This window comes from Pyricularia oryzae, chromosome 7, assembly GCF_000002495.2.
Source record: "Pyricularia oryzae 70-15 chromosome 7, whole genome shotgun sequence".
Taxonomy (NCBI): Eukaryota; Fungi; Ascomycota; class Sordariomycetes; order Magnaporthales; family Pyriculariaceae; genus Pyricularia; species Pyricularia oryzae.
The window spans coordinates 3,123,172-3,147,463 of NC_017854.1; the positions used below are offsets into that span (position 1 = coordinate 3,123,172).

Below are 24,292 nucleotides of genomic sequence, written 5' to 3' on the forward strand. Positions count from 1 at the left end.
CGTCGAGGAATGTGGGCAAGTGTTGTGTTTCGGTGCCTTTTTGACAATTCGCGTTTATGACCGGCATGAACAAGAAAGCCTAGCCAATCGAAATTTCCGGCCCGATCTCCGAGCACAGAATGATATTGTCAAGCAGCCCAGGCCCCTCAGCCCACCCTGTATTTATCGTGCAAAGGTTGACGACAGCAGGTTGACGTTGACTGATTGCAACATACCAAAATGTCGGGGTTTTACAATCCAAGTCCGACCGACGACAAACGCGTTCAAGTGCCCATTTGCTCACAACGTTGTATAACCCACACAATCGAATAGCGGGCGTGTGTCTCTCTTTGTGCTGTAATTACCGTACTCTAGCCATGCCATCCCCTCTGTTCTCTTCTGGCACCATCTCGTTCTATTCTAGTTCTAGTCTAGTCTTTACAACGAAGCCAGCACCAACCGGGGCCAAAATCACACCCTGTTCAGTTTCGAAATGACCACATCGCAAAAGCCAATGATGCTCGACGCATTGATAATCTCAAAGGTGGCCAAGACCACCCCCAGCTCGGCCCTGACCCAGTTGCGGATCTCCACGGCCGCCATGGAGTCTATGCCGAACCCCGACAGCGGCCTCTCGACGTCGACCTGCTCCACCTCGAGCCGCAGCGTCTTGGCAAAGTACGCCCCGACCACCCTCACCAGGCCCGCCCTGACCGCCGCCGGCTGCACCGCCTTGCACGACCACAGCATCAGCTGCAGCTCGCGCAGGTCCTTGCTCTCCGCGTCGTGCCCGGCGCCCCCGCTCGCCCCCGCCGCCCCGCGACCCGCGGCCCCGCTGGGTCCCTCGCCGCCGCCGGCCTTGGAGCCGGGCACGTTGAAGAGCGCGGCGAAGCGTGCGTCGCCGGGCAGGTCTGACTGCTCGGGCTGCGGCACCGTCAGGCCGGTGATCATCTGGTAGGCTCCTGCCGATGGGCCCCTGAGCTGGCGTTGCTGCTGGAGCAGACACAGCTGGATTATCTTGCGCAGCAGCCGCTCGTTGATCGGGGTGAGCGTCCCGCCCGCCGTGACCTTGGCCAGATAATCGTGATTTGCAGCTGCAGCACCGTCCCTCCCAGGCTGCGTCGCGGCCGCTGCCTGCTGCTGGTGGCTTGCAATGTACCCGACGTCCTCGACGGCTCCCAGGTCGACTGCGCATGCCGGCAGCCCCATGGCCCGGCGGTGAGCCGCGAGCGCGTCCAGCACGGCGTTGCCGGCGGCGTAGTTTGCCTGGCCCTTGCCGCCGACGATGCCGGAGATGCTGGACAGGAGTGAGAAGTAGTCCAGGTTCAGGTCCAGATCCAGTGCGGCTTGGTGTAGGTTTAGAGCGCCGGCAATCTTGCAGCCCGTGGCATCGTGGTATTCGGTCATGGTCATGGTTGCAAATGGCCGGTCCTGTTTTCGATAGCAAGTTAGCTTCTTGGGTATTTTGCAACTGTATTGAGGATAGCCAGCAAAAATAAAAATAAAAATAAACAATAGGGTTGTCCTACTCTGAGAACCATGGCACCATGGACAATACCGCCGATGGGCATCTTTGTCTTGCAAAACGCCGCCTTGACATCCTCGAGCAATGTCACATCGGCTGAAGCACATCGAGGTGGCACCCCAGCGAGGCCAAAGTTTGTCGCACCTTGTCGGGCACGTTTGCGCTCCGCGATAAAGTAGCAATGTTCTTGGCGCCCATCTCCTTGGCCAGGTAAACGGCAAGACTGCCGCCCAGCCCGCCGAGGCCGCCGACGATCAGATGACACACATCCGATCGCAGTTGGGACGGGATGTGAGGGGACTGACGGATCGAGACGACGGTACCCGCATCTTTTGCCCCTTTCGTCTCATCTTCCTTTTGCTCTCCTACCATATCACCACTCGGCACGTGTTCTCGCGACACCACAAGCTTGCCCATGTGAGTACCCTGTCGCAGCAGACGGAAAGCGTCGGCCACGCGGGAGTACGAAAAGGTCTGTCGGGGAAAAATCCGCTTGATGGCTCCCTTCTCCAACAAACGAAACAGATCCGCCATGACGACGTTGATGGTCGAGTCCGGGAAGAAGCGCGGCGACGTATCCAGGGCGCGGTACGACACGTTGCGCGTAAACGGCTCCATGGGCAGTGCCTGGCGGGCGAGCATGTCCCTTTTGCCAATCTCGACAAACGTCCCGTTGGGAGCGAGCAGGTGCCACGAGGACTCGAGCAGAGGCCCCGTCAGCGAGTTGAGCACCAGGTCGACGCCCGCACCGTCCGCCAGCCGGCGGATCCCCTGGACAAACTCGGGCGTGCGCGACGAAAAGACGTGGTCCGCCGGCATGTGCAGCTCGTCCACCAGAAACTGCTTCTTGGCGTCGCTGCCGACCGTCGCAAAGATCTCGACGTCGCCGACGCTCCGGCACAGCTGGATGGCCGCGTTGCCCACGCCGCCCGTCGCCGAGTGGACCAGCACGCGCATGCCGCTGCGCAGGCCGCCGAGGTTGAAGAGCGCGTGCATGGCCGTGATGTAGACGACGCACAGCGTGGCGGCGTCCTCGAAGCTCATGGCGTCGGGGATGGCGTGCACGCGCTCCGTGCTGGCGCGCACGCGGTTCGCGAGCGACGCGCGGCTGAAGACGACGACGCGCTGGCCGGGCTGGAATGTCGTCACGTCCGGCGCCACGCGCACCACGACGCCCGCCGCCTCTTCGCCGAGGCGGTACTCGTCCGCCGGGACCAGGCCCATGGTCACGGCGACGTCCTTGTAGTTGAGGCCCGACGCGTGCACCTCGACCTCGACGTGGTTGGGCGGCAGGTCGGATGGAAGCGCCGTCTCGGCGAAGCACAGCGAGTCGATGTTGCCCAGGCGCTCGGCGCGGAGCTGCACGCAGATCGAGGGGTCGGTTGTGCGGGGGTCGAACAGGTCGCTCTTGTAGACGTCGGCACGCTCGAGTTTGGCTCGGTTGAGTGCGGCGTCTGGCGCGATGCGGCTGATGTGCAGGATGCCTTGGCGCTCGGCGAATTCGCTCTCGGCGGTTCGGTTGCTGCCACCGGGGGATAGGAGCTGCTGCAGGCACAGTTGGATGGAGCTGGCATCGCCGACACCGTCTGCCATGGAGGACGGGCTCAAATCCAATGTGATTAGGCGCAGGTGTGGCTCTTCTCGCCGCACCGAACGCATTAATCCATTGATGGCTGCTCGTTCCGGATGCATCTGGTTTGGGATTTGCTCATTCCCGTCACTGTTGTTGGAACCAACGGCGCCCGTCGTCAGCCAGAGGATTCGACATTCCTTTGAAATAAGCATCTGTAAAGCATCCCATTGGCTTTGCGTGATTTTGGACATTACTGCTCCGTACAGCTCATCGCACACCAAGACAATGCTGCCCGGTTGGACTTGGCCACATTCAGAATCACCAACATGGCTGAGAGAAACGTTCCAACCAGCAGCTCCGAGCTTCTCCCGAAGTGCGCACGACTTGGGCTGGTAGTCTGTTGCAAAGTGAAAGACGGTGAGTGATTTTTCGGCGTCTTGATCGGAATCCTTGGTCAAATTAGGCTGACCGGCCAGAGATGCGGGATGTGTAGAGAAGAAGCATCGCATCCATTCCATCCGAGATTTCCAAAATAACCTCAAACCCGGCCGTCCTAGCCACCTTGTGCACAAGGTCGACATCTGACTGGGGATTTGTAGAGGTCAATACTACGACGGTATATCCGGTGCTCTTGTCACGCATTCCCCCGTGAACCGTTTTCAACATGCTCCCCAACCCTGCCTCCGCCGCCGAGTGCTCCTTGCTGACATTGACAATGGCCAAGTCGTATTCGCTGTCGCCGGGCAGCACAGATGCAGCCATGGTGATATCGGCGAGACTAAAGCTAGCATTTGGCAAAAGCGAATAACGGTCTTGGATCGCCAGCAAGGTCTGCGGCTCCGCCGAGACAAAGTGATACGAGGCACAGGCGTCAGCTCGGCTGCGATTGAGCTCGTCATCGGCGTCAATACTGGGGAGCCAGTGAAGCGACACACTGGAGTTTCGGTCTCGATCGCCGACCACGCCACCTCTTTGCTCGTTGGCGCCAATCTCGAGCACATTGGGGTGCGGCAGTTTGTGGCAGATCAAGTCCAGCACGAGCTGTACTTTATCATTGCACCTCGACCGTGACGTCATGCTTCACAGCCCACGAGCACTGAGCATGGACACGTCGGGCTTCCACACCAGGCCATGGTAGACGTGGCTCATGGCGAGGTCCTCCTGCGCATCGACGCGGTTCCAATGAAACCCCCTGATCTGCAACAAGTGGCTGCCGTCCACGGCACCGTCACGACGCCGACGGCCGCACGGTCGCCCTTCCACAGAGCCGGGATGAAGGCCTGCGTGACCGAGTCAAAGGCCACGGGGTGCAGGGTGCCCCGCGTCTCGTACCACGGCTGCAGCAACCTCGCCTCTGTCCCGCCGTCGCTGCCCTGCTCAGAAACCACGGGTGGGTCCATCGACAACAGATTGCGGGTGTCTTGCAGCCCGGGCGTGCATTCCACCTGGAGCAGGCGCTGAAACTGCGGTCCAAAGTTGTACCCGACGTCGCGAAAGGCCCGGTACCAAGCAGCCCCGGCATGACCACCTGCTCCCCGATCTTGTGGTCGCGCAGCCAGGCCACGTCGGCGAGGTGCAGCACCTTGGAAAACGTCGGACTGCTCCAGGGCGTGCCGAGCACCTTGGCCCCGAGGAGATGCTGCGTGACAAAAGGCCGATGGCGCCAGCCGCGACTGGCAGGCCCTTCATGCCAATACCGCGTGGAGTGGTCCCACTGGTAGTTGGGAAGATCCACCACCACTCGGGATGCCGTCGTCATGGTTCCGGCGATTTTCACAATGCTCGTGTCATCGGTGATGGCCAAGTCGTATCCGTTGACTTTGGCCAGGGGTATAGGAACACCTACGGCAAACAACTGACCTGCCACTGCCAGGAGGGTGTACACGCTGTTTGCCCCTCGCTTCAGGGCCGAGCAATATTTAACCTTTGTTGCGAGCCCCTGATTCCCAGCCTTGTCGACTTGGGAGACGGGCCCTGCTAGTGCGTTACTTGGCCCGATTTCGATGAGCATCAAATCGGCCTCGTTGGCAGCCTCGGGTCCGTCAAGGATCATGCTTGACAAGGCCTGGTTGAACTGGACGGGCATCACCATGTTGCTCTTCCAGTACTCGGCGTCCACTGGCAATTCGGAGTCGATGCGTTTCCCAGTGACGTAATTCTGAGACCCCCGAGTTCAAAAAGATGAATAAATAAATCCTCATTATTCTAAACTTGCTCCTTGTTCTGTTATTTGTTGGAGTAGAATCCAAAATCAAAAGCACGCATGGGGGAAAATTGCAAAAAGAGAAAAGAAAAAAGAAAAGGTCAAAAACATACAACACCGAGGATTCCCCAGTGGTCACCCACCTGAGTACTAGTTCGGCCCTCACTGGTTTGACTAGGGGAGAGCGGACGGGATCCCGTATATTCCAGTGGGTATGGTCGTATGTGCTAGATCGAGTCAGTGTTACCAATTATATACGTTTGAAAAAACGAAAAAAGATCCCTCATCGGGCCTCAATCACCTCACGACGGACGAGAACCAAACCGCCGAGTTCCCTTGTCCGTTTCTCGAGCCTTGCGGGCCAAAGTGGCAAAATTGTTCAAGCGTCTTCTTGTAGTAAAAGGCTACTGATGCCATATACGGCGAGTGGTATGCCAAGTCGACCTGGAGGAGACGAGCGAAATGGCCATCGTCTTTCAGCTTGGCTCCCAGCACCGTCAAGGCAGACACCGGCCCCGGTACAGCAAGACTGGATAGGCTGCTGTAGCCGGCAATATACACATTATTAATGTCTGGACTTGGGCCATTGACCTTGTCTAGATACGACTGAGCCACGTCTGGACCAACTCCCACTGCCAGCATGCCAAGAGACGACGGCGCAGCTTGCTCCTGTTGACTTGGCTCTAGAATCTGTTTCGAGCCGTATCCACGCAGGTAGGCCGTCCTGATGGCATCCGCCGAGCTCATGTAACCCGCCGCCACCGCGGCCGCAATCTTCCCAGACGAGTGGCCGACCACAGCCGCCGGCGTCACGTTCCAGTCCGCCAAGACGGCCAAGAGAGCCAGCTGCAGAGCCGTGTCCACCGTCATGCTGGGCCCGCGGATGTCGAGGAAGTGGCTGATGCGGTTGCTGAGGATCGACCTCGTCACGCCAATGACAGTGTTCTTGTGGGGGTACAGCATGTCGGGGATCCTCGCCCTACTACGTCAGCACGCTCGACCGCCACGGCTTCACGCCCGGCGGGCTCAAGACCGTCTGGGACACGAGGGACATTGAGCGCCTCGATAAGATGATCGAGGACGGCAAGGCCATGGGGGTCAGCAGCACCGCCACCATACAGTCGTACGCCCGCGTGCCCTTTTTCGACCCGCGCGGCGCGTTTCATCTGCTCGAGGGCAGGCCCGTCTTGGTCATCTCGGGTGCTCAGGACTCCATCTCGCCCCTAGAGGTGCAGAAGGATTGGCTACTGAGTCGGCTGCCCGAGCCAAAGGAGCATCATGTCGAGCCCGACGGTGGCCACATGGATATGCTGAGCGGTGGAATCTTTCCCAAGATTATGGAGGTGCAGCTGGAGTTTTTGCGAGATCAACTGGGAGTTGATCTATGAAGGCGGGCAGTACTGCTTCTGTCAAAATCTAGGGCATACCTACCCATGTATCTGTAAATAGCCACCTAGCTACTTACTCACTGATATTTGTCTTTGATGCTGGGTATAGCCAAGAGTGTAAAAGTAGCATCCTTAGCATTTTCCACCCCTCAAAGATAAAAGAAAATCCCACATGCACATTTCCATGGCTAATGTTTCGGAATTGCAGCTTTCTTCAAATAAGTCACAGTTCAAGTCTGGATCACTAAAGGCCCGACAGTTTTGCGTCGATGTTATTTACAACCTTTGCTTCCATCCCCTACGGAAAATCCCTGGATCCAAGCTCCATGGCGCCACACGCTTCGTCAAAGATATCAGACTCCTCCGACCTGATGAGCCAGCTCGTCTTTGGCAACTCTCTGGGTCTGCTCGATGGCAACCCGCAGTACGTGGGCTGGGTCCGCGCCATGCTCAGCGGCCTCAAGTGGGTGGTGTTGACGGCCGTGCTGATGCAGGTTCCCCTCCTCGGGTCACTGCTGCAAGCGCTGGCCACGGGGCCGATGAAGGGCATCGTCGGCGCGCACTACCGACTCGCCTCCGAGCTGGTCGATCGGCGGCTGGACCCCAAGTCTGCACACACTGGCAAGCCCGACATCTGGAGCTTCGTGATTGGACGTCAACCGCACGAGACACGGAAGCAAACCAAGGACCTGACCCGCGACGAGGCGCACGTCGCCGCGAGCATGCTGATGATCGTGGGCTCCGAAACCACCGCGACTACCTTGTGCGGGCTGATGTACTATCTGGGGCGGCAGGCAAACCGCCGGGTGCACGACAGGCTGGCGCGTGAGATCCGGTCGACCATCCGAAACAGCGACGAGATCCAGAACGATCCTGGCATGCTGGCGCAGATGCCTTATCTCAACGCCGTCATCCAGGAGGGTGTGCGATTGTACATGCCGGGTGGTATCACGCCGCGTGTTGTGCCCGGGGCGGGGGCGACTATCTGTGGTGAATTTATCCCGGGAGGTGTAAGTGCGCCGTTTCTATTTTGATCGTTGCGATGCTACACTCGTAGTTAAGCCAGACAAGAAAATGCAATTGACCGGCGTCTCCTAATTCCCAATCCAGACCAGGGTCGCATACCATTCTCCGGCTGCTTTCACCAACCCGATGAATTTTACTCGGCCCCACGAGTTCTTGCCCGAGAGATGGCTCAACCCGGATGATTCCGAGTTCGCTGGGGATCGCAGAAGTGTGTTGCAACCCTTTTCGGTTGGGCCACGCTCATGCACTGGAAAAGAGTACGTATCTGCAATCATCGTTTTGGGTTTTGGACTTTTTTTTTTACAAACGCTTTGCCGGACTAACAACTTTCCTGGCCAATCCTAGTCTTGCCTGGGCTGAACTTCGCATGTTTCTCGCCAAGGTCATCTGGCACTTTGACGTTGCCCTCTGCGCCGAGTCCGAAAATTGGATCGTCGGACAAAAGACGTACATTTCGTACCAAAAGGACCCGATGAGATGCAAATTTACGCCGGCCACCGCGGGGAGCTCTGGTATCAGCAGCGCGTCGTCGTAATCACACATGCGAGGTTTCCGGCATTAGGACCAAAGCCCCAGTTGGGTATGGGATACGGCCTGCAAATCCGGAAGGGACAGAATAGCGATTTGCGCGGGTGAAATAACCACATTCTTTTGTATTTGGACAGTGATCGAGCTTTTCAGTAGCTGGTAACGATTCAAGTTTGCTTTTGGAGGGAAGGGTTTCCCAAGGATTCCAATCTATACGTGTGCCAAATCCTCTAGCTTGAGTTTGCACTCGGATATATGCGATACAGACAGTAATTCGTGTAAGCAGAAAATATCCCTTTTAAACCCCCTGGACAGAACATTTGTGATATGCAACGAATCCGGGCCGTTGCACAACTCTCTCCCGTACACAAAATTTTCAGTATGGGCGCACGGACCATGCTGTTAACGTTTGCGCGGGACTTCCGCCTGTAGCCCTAACAGGCGCGCACACACGAAAAACTCTTCAACCTGTCGCCCTAAGCACCGTCACTACACGGAACGCCTTTCCTCGCAACACCCATGTATAATCGACAGATCTCCCCTTTGACGAGTTTTCCACTGATCGCGGTGAAGGAAGAGTCCGATCGGCGGCTCGGCGCGCCACCCGCATAGAGGCGCACAAGACAAGGCCCAATCTCGCGATGCGAGCCAGCGTGGCACAAAAAAACTTTGCCAGCCGGAAAGGCAGGCGTCCTTCCCCGGAAGGCTAGACAATACGGTTTAAAAGAAAGGGAAATTAGGCTGAGAACCACCCGACGGTTCTTCGAATCGACAGGGCACCCTCTCACCCCCTCACACCTTCTGGGATTGCCTGCAGCGAGGAGGTAGTGCCGTTACGGGGGTTGGTTAGTTGTACGTGGACCGGAAGCACTGTGCCGGCGCGGCAGTCTCCAAAGGGTCCCGACAGCAAGACGTGGTCGGCCCATTGCTGGAGACGGCTTTGGGTAACGGGAAGCAAGAAACGTGGGCACGGCCTTGGTTCGCACCCTTGGTACACCCCGTGGACGGTGGGCCGTGGTGGAATAGTGTGACTGAGGCGCCCCATGCTTCTCACTCGCACTGGGAATCTGCGCCGGGTCTGGAGGACGGGAAGAACTCGATTGCATTCATGTCCACATTGTGGCGCTGGGCTAGCCCAGGAACCAACGGGGGACTAAGCTGTGGATGGACATGTACGGGGTGTCGCCGGCTTTTCGAAGCTTTCTACTCGCACTAGGGACGTACACCGGGGCAGATGATGTCGTCGGCATGTTAGGCGGAAGAGACGCTATTTTAGCCGGAGAGGACGGATGCGCGCGTCGGTCTACCAAAAGGCCTTTTTGTGGATGCGGTAGGCTTAAGGTGCAAACCTTGTATTTACGTGGCAGGCTGGGTATCCAGCGACTAGGAGGGCTCTAGCTGGCCTGTCCGTTAGAGGGTCTGGTCCAACCCTGTGACTATAGTTTACTGTAGGAAATGCAAGGAAGACCCCTACTGGGCCATTATTTGGCCATGAGGACCGGCCACGGCGATTTCAAGGCCTACCATGACCGTTTCAACCACCAGGATGCAAACACCTCGTGTGCCTGGTGCTGGAAGCGGACCTCCCCTGAGCACCCGGTGCACTGCCGCTATTCGCGGGCGGTGTGGAGAAACTGGCCGTGGCCTAATAACGACCGGCCGGCCGGGCCGCCAAATCGCGCCCAACGCTGGAAATTCTTCCAGACAAGCTTCGGGCAACCGAAAAGCTTTGAGGCGTTTTCGATAGCCACCAACTACTTCAGCGCCCGCCCCAGAGCGGCCCGCCAGCGCCCCGCGCGCCACGAACGCACTTTACGCCTAGGGACACCGATCGTAAACGACTCGAACTCAGACGAGGAATAGACTTGCTGCCTTTTCACCCACAATTCACGGCACAAGCCGTCAGACGAACCCTCCGTGCACCTTAGGCACGGGGTCGCGTCAGTGAACTAACCCCCTAAGCAGGACCGGGCCCGAACCCGGTCAGGCACGATCCGCCTCTGCCCTCCTTGTTTTCCCCCTGTGTAAATAAAGAAGATAGAACGCGCGCCGAGATACCCCTCGGGAGGTTGCTAACAGCCGGCTAACAAGCCGGGCCGAGCCCGGCGTTAAATAATACTACTACTACTACTACTACTACTACTCCGGGCCGTTGCATCAGTGGCATTCACTACGTGATCTGTACCGTTTTTGTTCAGGCTGCTCGGGCAGTATTCGTCCTTTCTCAGACACTGCTCGCCCTGCTCAGGTCTCAGGGCGTGTTCAGTCCATACGTCATTTTCGGTAAATTAGTAACCCCTTTAATCGAGACAGTTGCTTCCTCTTTCGGGCCCTCCAAGCCAAGGACCAAAGGACAGTAGCAAAGGTTGTCACTGCTGTGGACCAAAACCCTTCGTGCACGATAGCCGCCTAGTACCTCCTTTTACTTCGTGATCATGACAGTATGCTTATCCCGGCCTTGGCACAAGTCAAGCAAGTCTCTGTACTCTGAGATAGTATTTATTGCCAAGAGGGTGACGTTCGTGGCGCATAATACAAATTTGCAGGTGCGGTAGAGGGTACTCAAGGCTATGCACTACCCTCAAGTTTTGCAGCCCCCGCTCGCAAAATCATCTGGAACAGCTCGACGTCCCTTCTAGCGTCGGCCACGCTCGTCTTGCTCCTTGCCTCGACGACGCACCAATACAGCTCCTCCAGCTCCAGGGTGTAGGCGTCGGTGTAGGTCTCGCGTACCCGCCTCTCCTGGAAGCCCCCGCCGCCGCCGGGAGCCTTTTCCCGCACGGCCATGATGGTCGGAAGACTTTTGATGTAGGGATTATCGAATTCGATGAGGACAGTCTTGCCGGCCGAGTAGACCTCGTTGTGGGCGTCAAAGTCGGGAACGCTGTTGAGGCCCGACTCGGTATGTCACGCCAAATTGCTCGTAGTCGAAGAGCACGCAATAGATGTCGGGTAGGGTGGGGCACGCGCTCGAGACGCCAATGGTCAGGCCGAGGACCTCGCGTATGACAGAAAAAGTCCTGCGTTCCCCGACTGTGTGGACGGGGCAGTCACAACAACCTTGAAGTCAGGTTCAGCCACTTGACAAAGGCGGGGTGAAGGGATAAATTCACCCTCTCCAAAACGCGCAGCATGCGTCTCGACGCGGGCGTGATGGGAACGTCAAAGCTCAGCTGCTAGAACCTCCTGTTGAATGTCATGCTCGCGCGCCGGCGCGGTCCGGCGAATCCTCCTGGCTGAAATCGTCGAAGCGGCGCGGGAGGGTGCCCGACTGATCGACAAAGACGGCGTTGGGGCCGATGATGTCGTGGACTCGGGCGTACTGGACGCGGTCCATACTGCCGAACTCATCGACGGCGTTCAGAAACGCCCTGGCGAACCGGCGCATGGTGCCTACGAAGACGCGGGGGGCTGACTTTGCATTGGCGGCAGCAGAAGCAGCCTCCTTCTCGGCGGCCACCCGTCGTGTCCATGTCCGCGTTGGCAGCCGGCAATATGGTATGTAAATAAATATTTTGGCCAAGCAAATGCAGTTGCTTGCTACGCGGCTCTGCCATAAACATTACTGGAGCCAAGGTGCCTAGGTAAGTACCAGGCTTGCAGGTAAAAGACCAGGACGATTGTGGAGACCATACACACCCCCACTTGTGTCGGGGAATGTGCCTTTGTCCCCGAGAATCTCCCCGACACCTCGAAAAGTTCCAAGGTCAGTTCAGTCGAATGGAGTTTCTCCGGGGTCCCCAGAGTTTTTCTCGCCGGCCCACCGGGGAATGCCTGTCAGTCAATTGCAATATTTCTGCTCCCCGCCCAGCCCCTGACAAAAATCAGGGGCCGGGGTAGTGGACTAGATAAAAAATGCAATTGACTGACTCTCTCAAACCTTGCCGCTCACCGGAACTCTTTGTCTTTTCATCTTGACTTTGGCCCCGGCACGGTTTGTTCGTTTCCCAGCACTGCCCTACTTTGGCAAAGAAAGACGAGGCACCTGATCCCGTCGTCAAGATGGGCGTCATCGACAAGAAAAAAGACAGCCAGCGCGCTGGGAGCTCCGAGCTCACGGCTGTGCTTCCCGCCGATGCGCGGCCGTGGTATCTGACGCCTCATCTCATCCGGCTCAACTTGCTTCTGCTGGTGCCGTTACTTTCCTCCGCCACGGTCGGATACGATGGTGCGAACCTTTTTGTCTTGTTTTTAGAGGTTAGGTAGCCAGTTTGTTAACATGGTCATGCTGGTCTCAATTTTAGGCTCGATGATGAACGGTCTACAAATCCTAACCTTCTTCAAGCGCGACTTCAACAACCCGACGGGCGCTATACTCGGGCTCATGAACGCCGTCTACCCCCTCGGCAAGGTCATCGCACTGTTCGTCGTCACGCCCGTCGCGGACCGGTTCGGGCGCAAGATCCCCATGGCCATCGGCCTGGTGGGGTGCATCGCCTTTGCCATCCTGCAGGGCCTGTCGCCCAACCTGACGGCCTTTGTGCTCGCGCGCGCGTTCCTGGGCTTCTTCACGTCCTTCATCTCGCAGCCCAGCCCCGTGCTGATCGCCGAGCTGGCCTACCCGACGCAGCGCGGCAAGCTGACCTCGCTCTACAACACCTTTTTCTACTTTGGCGCCATCTTTGCCGCCTGGTTGACCTTTGGCACCTTCAAGATCGACTCGACCTGGAGCTGGAGGATCCCGTCCATCGTCCAGGGCGGGATCCCCGCCCTGCAGCTCGCCGCGCTCTGGTTCCTGCCCGAGTCGCCGCGCTACCTCGTGTCCCGGGGCCGCGTCGACGAGGCCCGCCGGGACCTGGTCAAGCACCACGCGGGGGGCGACGCCAGCTCGCCGCTGGTGGCCTTTGAGATGAGCGAGATCGAGCGGGCCATCGCGGCCGAGAACGAGTCGTACTCGGCCAACTCGTGGCTCGACCTGTTCCGCGGCGCCGCGAACCGGAAGCGCACGCTCATCGCCGTCATCGTGGGCTTCTTCAGCCAGTGGAACGGCGTCGGCGTCGTCAGCTACTACCTGACGCTGGTCCTCAACACCATCGGCATCACGGACCCCAAGGACCAGACGCTGATCAACGGCATGCTGCAAATCTTCAACTGGCTGATTGCCACCTTTGCCGGCGCCCTGATGGTGGACCGCCTCGGCCGCCGCACCTTGTTCCTCGTCTCCACCTCGGGCATGCTCGTCAGTTACATCTGCTGGACGGGCCTGACCTCTGGCTTCGTGACGTCCAAGGACGAGGGCATGGGCCGCGCCGTGCTGGCCTTCATCTTCATCTTCTACTTCTTCTACGACATCGCCTGGACCCCGCTGCTGCAGGCCTATCCCGTGGAGATTTATCCCTACACGCTCCGCAGCCGTGGTCTCTCCATCACCCTCATCACGTCCTTTACCGGTCTCATCGTCGGCAACCAGGTCAACCCCATCGCCATGGGCGCCATCCAGTGGAAGTACTACATTGTCTTTTGCTGCCTGCTGGCCGTCCTGCTGGTCCTCGTCTACTTTTTATTCCCCGAGACCAAGGGCCGCACGCTCGAGGAGATCCGCGAGGTCTTTGAGGGCCCCACCCTGAATTCCGTGGATGTCAAAGTCGAGGAGGCTGCTGGCCGCGACGATGGAGACGTTCAGGTCGAGGCGATGCATTCCAAGCATGTCGAGGCTGTAAAGTAACACTGACCGCAAGCGAGATGGGAAATATGGAGGGTGCTGAGGAACAATTGTGGCTACTTGTGGGTACTGTGATGTGGGCCGTGGTTCTCATGGGGCAGCAGAAAAATAGAAACAGTCATACGATACTTGCCATGGTTCAGGGTTGTAGACGCAGTGGGTTCAGCTCGGGGGAGACGCCCGAACACCAATCATGAGCCCTTGCACCTCGTTCGTTAGCTCCCCGTAGCCCCACGGCCCGCATTCAGGCCTCAATGCGAACTATAATTAATTACGTGGTAGTTCATCTCTTTGACTTTCCGCGGACCGATCCCGTTATCTGTTTGTGCGGGAAGCCACCTTGCAGTTCCGGAATACAACCAGATGCGTCAACACGGCGACAATAATAGTACTATTAGACAAGTACGTATTCGTTTTGACTAAAATCTCCGAGTCCATCAGCGCAAAACAAAATGTCCGAAAATCAACTCCCAACCCTCCGCTGGGGCAACGTCGCCCCCGCTTGATTTCCTCCTGGTTCGTCATGATCTGGTTGTGGGGCGCGACGAACGACAGGCAAAGCACATGATCCAAGCGATCGGGTCGTCGTCGGTCAAAAAGGGGAGGACGTTTGCCGAAAGGCATCTGGCGGCAGCAGCCAACAGCAAACCCCCACCATCTACGGCAGTTACGACGCCGTCTACCAAGACCCGGGCCAAGGGGGGCGTCTTGGTCATGGAGGCCATGTGGGCACGCTTCTTCCCGCTGACGCGGACACTGTATTCGTATGGTGCACGGCGAAGAACAGTCATTGGCGACGTCCAGCGCGTCTTTTGCGACTTTTCCATGGACCAGAATCTGGGCTGGCTGGGACCCGAGTCGCGCCTCAAAGACACGGCCCTGGGCGCCGGGTCTGCTCGATATTGGCATCTACAGCCTCGCCTGGGCCCTGCTTATGCTCCAAGACCCCGCCACCGTGATCAATACCACCGCGGGGGACAAGACCACACGTCAGCCCAAGGTGGCCGCCCTGCAGACGCTGGCCGAAGGCATTGACACCGTCTCGTCGGCAATCAAGAAGGGTAAGCGGGCGTTGTGCATCATTCAGGGCACCCGTGGCTACATAGTGTCGAGGGGGCGCCTAGCTCCTTCACGGTGTACATGGAAAACGCCGACGGCCCAGGGATATCCTCCTCCAAACGTCACGAGTTTAAGCGGCCTGGTGGGGGATTCTACTGGGAAACGGACATGGTAGCACTCGAAATCGCGGCCGGGAGTGTCGAAAGCAGTGTGATGCCGTGGACCGAGACTTTCAGGGTGCTGGAGCTGCTAGGTACTATGAGGCAACAAGGCAGAGCCCAATCTCCTCAAGACTCCGAATGAACTAGCAATCTTGACAGTCGGGTGATTGCCTTCAAACGACGTAACTAAAAAGTGCTATCATGATAATATATGCAAGGGCTCTAACAACAGTTGGGGGACCTGTTGCCCCTGCCCGGCAGGAGAATAAGCCCGCATATCCAAAGGGGCTAGTCTGCGCAATAGTATGCAACCTGGCATGTATGTGATTGGCCAGAAGAAAATGCTGACAAGCACACACAAACACACACACATAAGCCCGGGCAAATCCTCGACGCCGGGCCAAGGCACGATGCTGCATCCTGCGGATATAGCGGACTTAATATTGGTTCGGACTTTGCGGCCAGGCGATGCCTTCTTATCGCAGCGTTACATGACCTGAGAAAAAAGCATTGTGTTACCAACCATCACGTAGTCTATATATCTTGGCAGTAAGCATCCCGTTTTTCTGTTCCTAGCCCTCGTAGGTCTCCATATCTTGCCAAGAACAAAAGCATCGCCGTTCCAAGTTTAGTTTTCAGCAATCGCAAGACTACAAGAGCAAACAACCATCCAATCCACCCTCCACCATGCCGCCCACCAACAACGCCGCCTTGCTCCCACGCGCCCGCGCCAACCCCCTGCGCGTCGAGGCCGTCGACTACCCGACAGCAGGCGCCGGCGAGCTGATCGTCAAGGCCGCCGCCGTGGCGCTCAACCCCGTCGACTGGTTCACCCAGGCCCTGGGCGACGAGCTCTTCGACTGGCTGCAGTACCCCTTCGTGCCGGGCTTCGACGTCGCCGGGGCCGTGGTCCAGGCCGGTCCGGGCGTCGCCTCCTTTTTCCCGGGCGACCGCGTGGTCGGCCTGCGCGCGGGCTTCACGGCGCGCGAGGGCGCGTTCCAGGAGTACGTCGCCGTGCCCGCCAGCTTGGCCGCCCGCATCCCGGACGCGCTGCCGTTTGCAGACGCCGCGGTGCTGCCGGCCGGGTTTGGCACCGCCGCGGCGTTGCTCTACGAGTCTGGCGGGCTGGGGCTCGCTTTGCCCCAGGTCGGCGACGGCAGCCGTTCTCAGGATGAGAAAAAAACGGTCATCGTGTGGGCCGGCGCGAGCAGCGTGGGCGCCAACGCGATCCAGTTGGCCGTGGCCTCGGGCTACGAGGTGTTCACCACCAGCTCGCCTCACAACTTTGGGCTGTGCAGGTCGCTGGGCGCGGCCGAGGTGTTTGACTACAAGAGTCCGGGCCTCGTGGCTGAGATGGCGGCTGCGCTTGAGGGCAAGACTGTTGCGGGCGCAGCCGCAATCCATCAGAGCTCGCTCGGGCCCGTCTTTGAGCTATTGGGCAGGAGCGAGATCCAGGGCAGCAAAAAGGTGGCGTCGGCGAATCCGCTAGGGGATGTTGCCCCTCCTGCAGGCGTCACGGCCAGCTTTATCCTTGTCAACAGCATCAAGGACAGCCACATCGGCGCCGCCGTGTTCAATGAGTTCCTACCTACAGCGCTAGCGACAGGCTCGTTTCAGGCAAAACCGGCTCCGCTTGTGGTCGGCAGGGGACTGGAATCGCTGCAGGAGGCCATGGATCGGGGCAGAGAGGGAAATGTTTCAGCGCAGAAGTTGGTGGTGAGCTTGGAATAGCTGTCTTTTTATGCAAGCATATTGACATTAAGCGTCAAGATTGTAATCTGAAAGGAGTACAACATAATATTAATCCAAGCCCTTGGTATCCCTACCATATCCATCTAAAAGTGCGCCCTATTCGAAACGAACATTGACGTTTCTCGCCCCCTGCTTCCGGCCGTCCACGTAGACCACAAACTCTACCGAGGCGCCCGCCGGAATCATCTCGACCTCAAAGGACAGTTTATGGTACCTCGCGCAGTTTGAGTTTGTAAACTCCTGGAGCTCTTCGCGTTCCAGGTCAACCTTGAAGCTGAGGGTGCACAGCGGCGTGACTGCCGAAGTCTTGCGCGTGGGCGCGTCTGGCCTTTCGCACTCGACCAGGTCCAGACTCACTCGAGGCGTCTGTCCGGGGTAGAGGAGGTGGTAGAACGGGGATCGCACCGGCTTGCATTCCGGGACGTCTTGGCCCTTTTTGGCAGCGAGTGGCAAATTAGTGTATGTCTTGTGAGTTGAAGGTGGCAAGATTCGCCTACCTTGGCTAGGAACCACTTGACTTGGTTGGATGCTTTGTAGTTCAGTTCCAACGGACACCATTTCTTGTCCTCCTCCAGATGGACGCAATGGACAAACGGTACGTCCATTAGCAGGCCAATGCCCGTCCGGGAGACTGTTGATGTCACCATGACTGGGGCGCTACTTTGAGGATGATGCATATCTTCGAGGAAGCCTTTGAGCACGGCCCCACGACAGATGGCAGTCCGACTGACAGGAATAAATGTGAGTGACGAGTTGTTCATACCACACGGATCAACGCATCAGTACTTACGGCTTGGTCCCTGTCGATTGTAGTATGCTCACTCCAGTACCTGCATAAATCTCATCCAAGTAGTCGTACAAATAAGGGGACGAGCCCAAGCCGCCAACAAGGATAACGTGTGTCTGGATGGCACTCGATACGTTATTACTTGAGTACTACGTTGGCAGTTGAAAGACATAAAGAAAGGAAAACTTACATCGGCATCAGGAGCGTTTGCTCTGGTCCCTTCCAGCTGCTCGAATATCAAGTCATTGATTCTGCGGCAGGGGTGTTCAAAGGTGCGTTGGATATCCGAGCTGAAGACAATCCTAAAAGTCAGCCGACCAACGTTCGACATTGCCTTGGTGGGCGCCACGGCAATAATACCCTGAAAAATGCATGCGCCCATTCTTGACGCCGACGGCCGACTTGAAGCTTATTTCCGAAGGCACTCTGACGGTGAAGGCCTTGGACGCACAGTTTTTTCTGAACTGTGGCTTGATGCCAAACTCCCAGTCGTCCCTGATGATGTGTCTCGCCGCAGTCTTGCTCAATTCCACCCATTCTAGACCAAACTGTTTGTAGCAAAGGTTTTCAAATGCTTCGTCGATGAAGATGCCGCCGCACAGAGCACCTAGAAAACAATCAAGTTAGATGCATCAAGAGTCAACGCAGAGGTGCTTGGACCAACGCAATGGCTAGGTGTAAACGGCAGACGAATCGAACCTTTGCCTTCTACTGCCTCTTTCATACTGATAGGATTGACTTGCTCAACCTTGTAACTGATAAGGTCCTGCCCAAGCCTCTTTTTAGCTTCAAGTTTCTCCGCTGTCGTCCAGCTGATGGTCAAAGACTCAAAACAACAACTTCAACTCACAACAGTCCCGCCGCCTGCATCGCAGACAATGTAGACACTGTCAGCGCTGGGCTTGCGACCTCTTTCAATCAGCGTGGCCAGCGCCGCGGCCTCGGGCTCATTTGCGAGGACGAGACTAGTCGGCCCGGCCGGACGCTTCTCCAGCATCCCGGCCTTCTTTGCCGCCTTTTCCATGGCCTGGCGTGCGTAGCCCTTCCAGATGGCCGGGACTGTGATCACCGTCCGGATCACCATGGCGTCGACGACGGTCTGTCCACGTGCCCGTACGATAGTTTCAATGGTGTGCTTCCACAGCATGCCGAGGTAGTCCGCCACGACGTCGACGGCCGACTTTCCGGTGCGCTTGAGGAAGTCGCGGCAGTCGGAGAGCTGCGGGACGTTTCTCAGCTCCTTGCCCATGTCGTCATCCCTCAGCAGGAGCAGTTTGAACCAGCGGATGGAGTCGGCTTCTGGAGGAACCTCGAAGCCCCAGCCGATGGTGCCGTCGTCGTTGTAGCACAGCTCGCTCGGGGCTTTGCTTTCCTCGCGGCCGGTCCCGGGCCAGTTCATGATGAGGTTGATGTCATTGGGGTTGTCCTCGAGCTCCTCTGTGGTGGCCCATGCTACACCGGAAAAGCTGTCGTGCGACTCTGCCGTGTGAGACGGGCGGCTTCACTGCTTCGCGGGACGGAGAGGGGATACATACGTTGTGCCAAAGTCGATCCCGATAACCAGAATGCCATCCTGATCGTCGACAACCAGGAAATCATCATCTGTGTCGTCGGCAGCCGGAGGCGGAGGCCGAGACTGAGACTGTTTGGGTCGCACGGGCATGGTCACTGAAGGCATTATGGCTGACTAGCACAAAACGGCGATGCGAGGGCAAAGCGAGCGCCAGCGGTGCGTGGGGTGACAGCACATGTTTTAAGCGTAGGGTTTCTCGACCATGTCTGCCGCGCCCGCATTCACCTTGTTGAGGGCCCGCCAAGGTTCGTTGGTGCACACAAGAGTTTTTTTGCGCGGTTTGTCTGAAGTTGTTTTGATTTTCCCAAGTCCGCGAAATATCATGTGCCAAAGTCAAATGGGACGATCCGGGGAACCTAATGAACTGCCGGACAAAGTATCCTGATTTTTCTCCGCACCAGATCGGGAAGGATGGGTGTGAAGCCGTGAACACACGTGAATTTAAATCGCTACAACGAGTCGCCACACAGGACATCTAGGTACACGGGGTAACTGTTGCGCTTCTTGTTTTTTTTTCTTTTGGAGTGCAACAGCCATTCAATCATTGGACCTTCTCACCATCATGGCCAACCACCCTGACAACGACGTAATCATGGACGACGTAGGTTACGTTCGAGTCGACACTCCAGCGTCCAGCGTCCAACTGCCATACAAAAATGAATCCTCTCAGCAGGGCGGTCATTTCGTTTCTAGGCATTCGATCCACCAAGCATTTCCGTCACCTGGGCCTCAAGACACGTCACCAATGATGCAGTCGCTGATGGGGGAGGATCACATGATGAATGTCCCCGTCAGCAGCCAAATGACATGGCCACAGCCCCCTGGGATGGGCACTCGGCATGCCACCCAGCGCGAGCGAGTGGACGAGGATCTCATTGTCCTGGCGCCCGTGGCATGTGCTCAGGGCAGCTTTTGTAACAATCCGGAGCACGAGCAGCTCCTTGCCAACTTGAGCTTTTGCCAGACCGAGCTCGAGATCAAAAACTGCGAATTGGCGTGGCTGATGCCTGCTGCGGAGCACAAGATCCGACAGCTTGAGAGGGGCCTCGAGTGGGAGATGAGCAAGAGCGCCCAGCTGCAGCAGAAAATCGACGAGCAGGTCGGATTGATCGAGAAGAGAGACGAATACTGGAAGGAGCAGGTCGAGTCATTCCGAGCACAGAGCGAGCAGCGCATAAGCGCGCTTCAGTCGCGGCTCGGGGAGGAGAAGGAGGAGCGGCTGACGGCCAGCTGTAAGGCCAAGCTCAACTACAGAAACTGGATGACGGCGGCCCGCGAGCTGCGCAAGGCCAACGCCTCGCTGCGCGGACCCCACCACCTGTCAGACCAGGACCTGATCGACAAGACGAAGCAGCTGAGGTACATGATCCGCAACTTCTCAGCCACCAACTTCGTCACGCGGCGGGGGTACCCTGCCGGGGCCGAGGTGATGCGACAAGAGAGGCGCGTCCACCTCCCGCTCGGCACCGAGGCCGGGCAGGTCATTATGCGCTTGGACGACGACCCGTTGCTCAACACCCAGATTCTCATGTTTACAGACGACTGCCACATTTTCATCGAGGCCTTTCTCTGGAGCTACCTCTTGAAGTCTGTGTTTGGCCGTTTCCTGTGGGCTGGGAGGGCTGTGGAGCCGCTGACAACATTACTGTCGCTTTTGGGTGATGGTAAGTCCACGGAAACCATTTAGAACTAGTGTTAATCCCCCTACTTTCTCTTTACTACACTAGAAAACTAACAAGATAATTGTAAAGCGCCCGGTGACCCAGTGTCGACATCGGCCAAAAGGGCAGAGCATTTCAAAACATGGCGCGCCAAGACCTTTGACCTCGTCGTCACGTCTACGGCTGTCACGGTGGACGCGGACCACACCTTGCAGATGGAACGGGAGGATGCGATAAGGTCGGTCCTGAAGCTTGCGGACCGACAGCTCGGCCCTCGTACAAGTTTGGAGGACTGCGCGACAGAAATTGGGCAGATCTTTGATGTAGCCGTGACGCTGGACAAGGAGATGCACATAAGAACGACGCCGGTCGGGTGGCTGAACAGAGACGTCGGGTCAAATGCACATTTCGACCCCCAGACAATGGTACTGGAGAACGGGCAGAGCCCCTGCAAAGACCAGAAACTGCTACTGATGGTCTCGCCGGGCTTGGTAAAGGGTGCGCAGGACCCCAACAAAGACGACGTCTTGTTGCCCATGGAGGTATTCTGTGAGGATAAAGAGACGGCCAGGGAGCTCCGGATGTCTCTACAGCGGCCAACAGCGCGTGCACAGCCGCGACGGATGTTGGCCAGGATTGACAGGCCACGTAATTTTATTTCCAAGCTGCCAGATCAGATCAGGGGCATGTTCAGATGAGGGGAAAATTCGTGCTCTTAGTAGGCCCACATACTGCTTCTAGCGCTCGTCTTTTTCTGCGCAAATCCTCTTTGTCTTTTTACATGTGTAACGCGAGTTGTTGATTGTTCACCGCTAAAGCTCTTGATAGTTGGACAACTGTTGGAGTGTGGCCACCTGTAGGAAAAGAAGTCCCAGGGGAGGGATACCTCGTAGTGCCCAGTATCGACTCGTAATTCGTCCCATATCTTGGAACAATCTGGCTGATGTTATGGTTTATCTCTCCGCAAAGTCAACTGAACACCCATCTCGTCTGTCACTTGGTTATTATCCGGAACAGTTGGGCATTCGTATTCCCCAACACTTTAGAATTCGAACAGGCGAGGTTTAGTAACTATCACGTAAAGCCCTCATATACCCTAAACAGTATATGCAGGAACAAGACGCCATTGCAGAAAGTGGTCTCATTTTACCCGAATACAGCACGTCTTGCACATCCCACAAAGCTCACATGGTAATATTAGTCAAAAAGCTACAAGTAGACCGATCTGGAAAAGTGGTGTGATTTTCTGGGATACCGAAAGAAAAGTAGAAACTGATCCCCTACAGATTTACCGTTCCGCAACAACGAAATCGCATAACTCGCCTCGACCCATAATCACTCACAAATCACTGCCCTGCCACCTTTTGCGCCACGCCCGTGGCCAACAGACCAGCATTGGCCAAGGTGCTCTTGACGTTGCCCTCGACAAACATAAACGTGCCGGCGACGACCTCGAGCCCATTCTTTTGCATAAAGACGGCCGTGTCGAAGCCCATGCGGTCAATGACGTTTTGCATCTCGCCGCCAAACTGGCCCGCGTCGCCCTCGTAGTGCGCCTTGAGCGTGTCCGGGTCCAGCACGGCGGGCGGGCCGGCGGTCCGGTGCTTGAGTAGCAGAAAGGTGTAGCGGCTGGGGCGCGACTCGCCCACCACCAGGTGCGCGGCCAGCGGCGCCGGGCCCACGTACGGCGAGATGGTCGCGGCCTGGTTGATGCTGACGTTGCCGTCGCTCGACAGCTTCACCTTGGGCACCAGCCAGTGGCGCACCTGGCCAAAGGTGCGGTCGTTGTAGTGCGTCAGGTCTGGGTCCACCATTAGGAGCACGTATTCTTGCGTGTCGGCATCTTTTGGCTGTTGAGCATGGTGGCATATGATTTTAGTATTTTGGTCTGTTTGTGACTTTACGGTTGGATGTGTAACCGCCGGGCTTACCTTGAGATCCGTCGTTATCGTCGGAGTCTCCTGGACCTCGTCCCTGTGCAGCCGGTCGCCTGGGGCTCGGAGATTCACCTTGGGCCAGTGAATTCCTAGGTTGTGTGGAACCTGAGTCCCGGCCGGCAGGACGTCTGGAATGATGTTGTGCTCCTCGAAAGACTTGGTTACTTGAGACATTTTGGAAACCTTTGGGTGAATAGGCAGGAGAAAATGGGTTGTTGGAAGATGGAAACAGAATAATCACAGCTTCATGGACATCAAGATGGTCAAGCAAATGAATCTGAGGAAAATATTCCATGTATGATGTCTATTTCTATGTGCATTTTGTCGACGCGTAAAACGACGCGCATCGTGATGACATCATGACGCCGATCGAGAATCTATGATGCCCAGTCCATACAAGACGTCACATTCCCCGCAAAAATACGCCATAGTCGTGTAGAAGCAAAAAGTCCAATGACGGGAAAATTCCTTGGGACACGTAACAATTTCCTGCACCACTCTGGTATGGAATTTTGATGAATGAATGGTTTCTCATCTCACGGTAGGTGGTAAGCTTGGGCCAAAGTCCTACATCAAGGCCGGTTAGGGCGGAGGGGATCAAATGGGTCGACTCCAGAAACCAGATCATTTATTAACTCATTTTGTTTCAATGGGCACATCGTCCGATTCATCCGACGCATCTCGAGGGCAATTGATTGCATATCGTCGGCATTGTGTCCGTAATTTGTTATTACGCAGATTATATACTTGGCGTTTCTCGGGTTTATGTAGTTCTAGGCTTGGTATAAACGTTTATATTATGTCGGAAATTTGACATTTACTTTGGAATCCAGCAGAAGAAAGCCCTCCCCCGTACGTGTAGGCATGGGACTACACCAGCTTTACTATTTGCCGGAGGAATTAAATACCTAAATCTTTTTTTTTTTTTCCAAAACTGTCATCAAAATCAGCAATGCCCACACAACCCATACCACTGGACGACAGAGCCAGGGGAGGGACTTTACCCTTACCGCCATAGTAATTTGCTTAGGAAAGGGTCGAATTATCCAGCACCCATGATATTTTCTTTGGCACCCAATCGCCCAATGTCAGCATAAAACGTGTACCTTTTGGGACTTATCCCCACCCAAATTCCACCCAAATATGTCTCGACCTGTTGCTAACCCCTGGGCCGTGATAACAATACCTTTTTCCTTTTTTTTTTTTTTTACAAATTTATACGTGTTAAATACAGTATTTGGCGCCAAGTACAAACCAGGCCGGAAAACTAAAATGTGGCTGATCAAATTTATTTAAATAGCCTACACGACCGCTACAAAGGTTGTCTATTGTAGTGCTCTTCGATTTATCATATACATTGTGCATTTGGGCCGAAAGTCTAATTGAAAAAGTACTCAAGCAAATATCGGCTGTGTGGACCTGAAGGTGGAATAGCTTGGTGCCAAATGGAGCATCGTGGGTGCTGGATAATTGGCTTT

General features: G+C 56.5%; 9 protein-coding genes and 1 non-coding gene across 10 annotated transcripts; 5 read left to right on the plus strand and 5 right to left on the minus strand.

Annotated features, from left to right (window-relative positions):
- Nucleotides 1–450: 450 nt before the first annotated feature.
- On the minus strand, nucleotides 451–6,243 carry MGG_14042 (uncharacterized protein; the record flags this gene model as incomplete). The annotated part of the gene is made up of 7 exons (XM_003721398.1): nucleotides 451–1,410; nucleotides 1,509–1,580; nucleotides 1,649–3,466; nucleotides 3,615–4,118; nucleotides 4,304–4,534; nucleotides 4,606–5,235; nucleotides 5,587–6,243. 7 exons carry the CDS (start codon nucleotides 6,241–6,243, stop codon nucleotides 451–453), a joined length of 4,872 nt encoding a protein of 1,623 aa, XP_003721446.1.
- On the minus strand, nucleotides 5,387–5,502 carry MGG_20364. The gene has a single exon (XR_001729819.1). It is a non-coding gene; the product is annotated as a 5S ribosomal RNA (ribosomal RNA).
- Nucleotides 6,244–6,350: 107 nt separating the features above from the next.
- Nucleotides 6,351–8,229, plus strand: MGG_09636 (uncharacterized protein; the record flags this gene model as incomplete). The annotated part of the gene is made up of 4 exons (XM_003721399.1): nucleotides 6,351–6,634; nucleotides 6,919–7,678; nucleotides 7,779–7,951; nucleotides 8,040–8,229. 4 exons carry the CDS (start codon nucleotides 6,351–6,353, stop codon nucleotides 8,227–8,229), a joined length of 1,407 nt encoding a protein of 468 aa, XP_003721447.1.
- Nucleotides 8,230–10,704: 2,475 nt separating this feature from the next.
- On the minus strand, nucleotides 10,705–11,610 carry MGG_18079 (uncharacterized protein; the record flags this gene model as incomplete). The annotated part of the gene is made up of 2 exons (XM_003721400.1): nucleotides 10,705–11,106; nucleotides 11,495–11,610. 2 exons carry the CDS (start codon nucleotides 11,608–11,610, stop codon nucleotides 10,791–10,793), a joined length of 432 nt encoding a protein of 143 aa, XP_003721448.1. The 3' UTR covers nucleotides 10,705–10,790.
- A 614-nt stretch (nucleotides 11,611–12,224) lies between these two features.
- Nucleotides 12,225–13,887, plus strand: MGG_15388 (lactose permease; the record flags this gene model as incomplete). The annotated part of the gene is made up of 2 exons (XM_003721401.1): nucleotides 12,225–12,390; nucleotides 12,467–13,887. 2 exons carry the CDS (start codon nucleotides 12,225–12,227, stop codon nucleotides 13,885–13,887), a joined length of 1,587 nt encoding a protein of 528 aa, XP_003721449.1.
- A 763-nt stretch (nucleotides 13,888–14,650) lies between these two features.
- On the plus strand, nucleotides 14,651–15,118 carry MGG_15389 (uncharacterized protein; the record flags this gene model as incomplete). Its single annotated transcript, XM_003721402.1, has 1 exon — nucleotides 14,651–15,118. One exon carries the CDS (start codon nucleotides 14,651–14,653, stop codon nucleotides 15,116–15,118), a length of 468 nt encoding a protein of 155 aa, XP_003721450.1.
- Nucleotides 15,119–15,443: 325 nt separating this feature from the next.
- Nucleotides 15,444–16,835, plus strand: MGG_09632 (uncharacterized protein; the record flags this gene model as incomplete). Its single annotated transcript, XM_003721403.1, has 1 exon — nucleotides 15,444–16,835. The coding sequence occupies exon 1, from the start codon at nucleotides 15,792–15,794 to the stop codon at nucleotides 16,833–16,835; it is 1,044 nt and encodes a 347-aa protein (XP_003721451.1). The 5' UTR covers nucleotides 15,444–15,791.
- A 117-nt stretch (nucleotides 16,836–16,952) lies between these two features.
- On the minus strand, nucleotides 16,953–19,321 carry MGG_09631 (uncharacterized protein; the record flags this gene model as incomplete). Its single annotated transcript, XM_003721404.1, has 8 exons — nucleotides 16,953–17,288; nucleotides 17,354–17,582; nucleotides 17,647–17,759; nucleotides 17,834–17,933; nucleotides 18,004–18,250; nucleotides 18,343–18,409; nucleotides 18,494–19,109; nucleotides 19,179–19,321. The coding sequence occupies 8 exons, from the start codon at nucleotides 19,319–19,321 to the stop codon at nucleotides 16,953–16,955; spliced, it is 1,851 nt and encodes a 616-aa protein (XP_003721452.1).
- Nucleotides 19,322–19,778: 457 nt separating this feature from the next.
- MGG_09630 (uncharacterized protein) lies at nucleotides 19,779–21,669 on the plus strand (the record flags this gene model as incomplete). The annotated part of the gene is made up of 2 exons (XM_003721405.1): nucleotides 19,779–20,880; nucleotides 20,956–21,669. 2 exons carry the CDS (start codon nucleotides 19,779–19,781, stop codon nucleotides 21,573–21,575), a joined length of 1,722 nt encoding a protein of 573 aa, XP_003721453.1. The 3' UTR covers nucleotides 21,576–21,669.
- A 382-nt stretch (nucleotides 21,670–22,051) lies between these two features.
- Nucleotides 22,052–23,121, minus strand: MGG_14045 (uncharacterized protein). Its single transcript, XM_003721406.1, has 2 exons — nucleotides 22,809–23,121; nucleotides 22,052–22,727 (listed from the first exon to the last, which is right to left on the minus strand). Exons 1-2 carry the CDS (start codon nucleotides 22,986–22,988, stop codon nucleotides 22,224–22,226), a joined length of 684 nt encoding a protein of 227 aa, XP_003721454.1. The 5' UTR covers nucleotides 22,989–23,121; the 3' UTR covers nucleotides 22,052–22,223.
- Nucleotides 23,122–24,292: the final 1,171 nt, after the last annotated feature.

Bases quoted from the DNA above. Each gene is read 5' to 3' on its own strand.
- MGG_14045 (XM_003721406.1), bottom strand. From the start codon at position 22,988: ATGTCTCAAGTAACCAAGTCTTTCGAGGAGCACAACATCATTCCAGAC. The intron at 22,728-22,808 runs GTAAGCCCGGCG...CATGCTCAACAG, and splicing joins CGATAACGACGGATCTCAAG to CCAAAAGATGCCGACACGCA.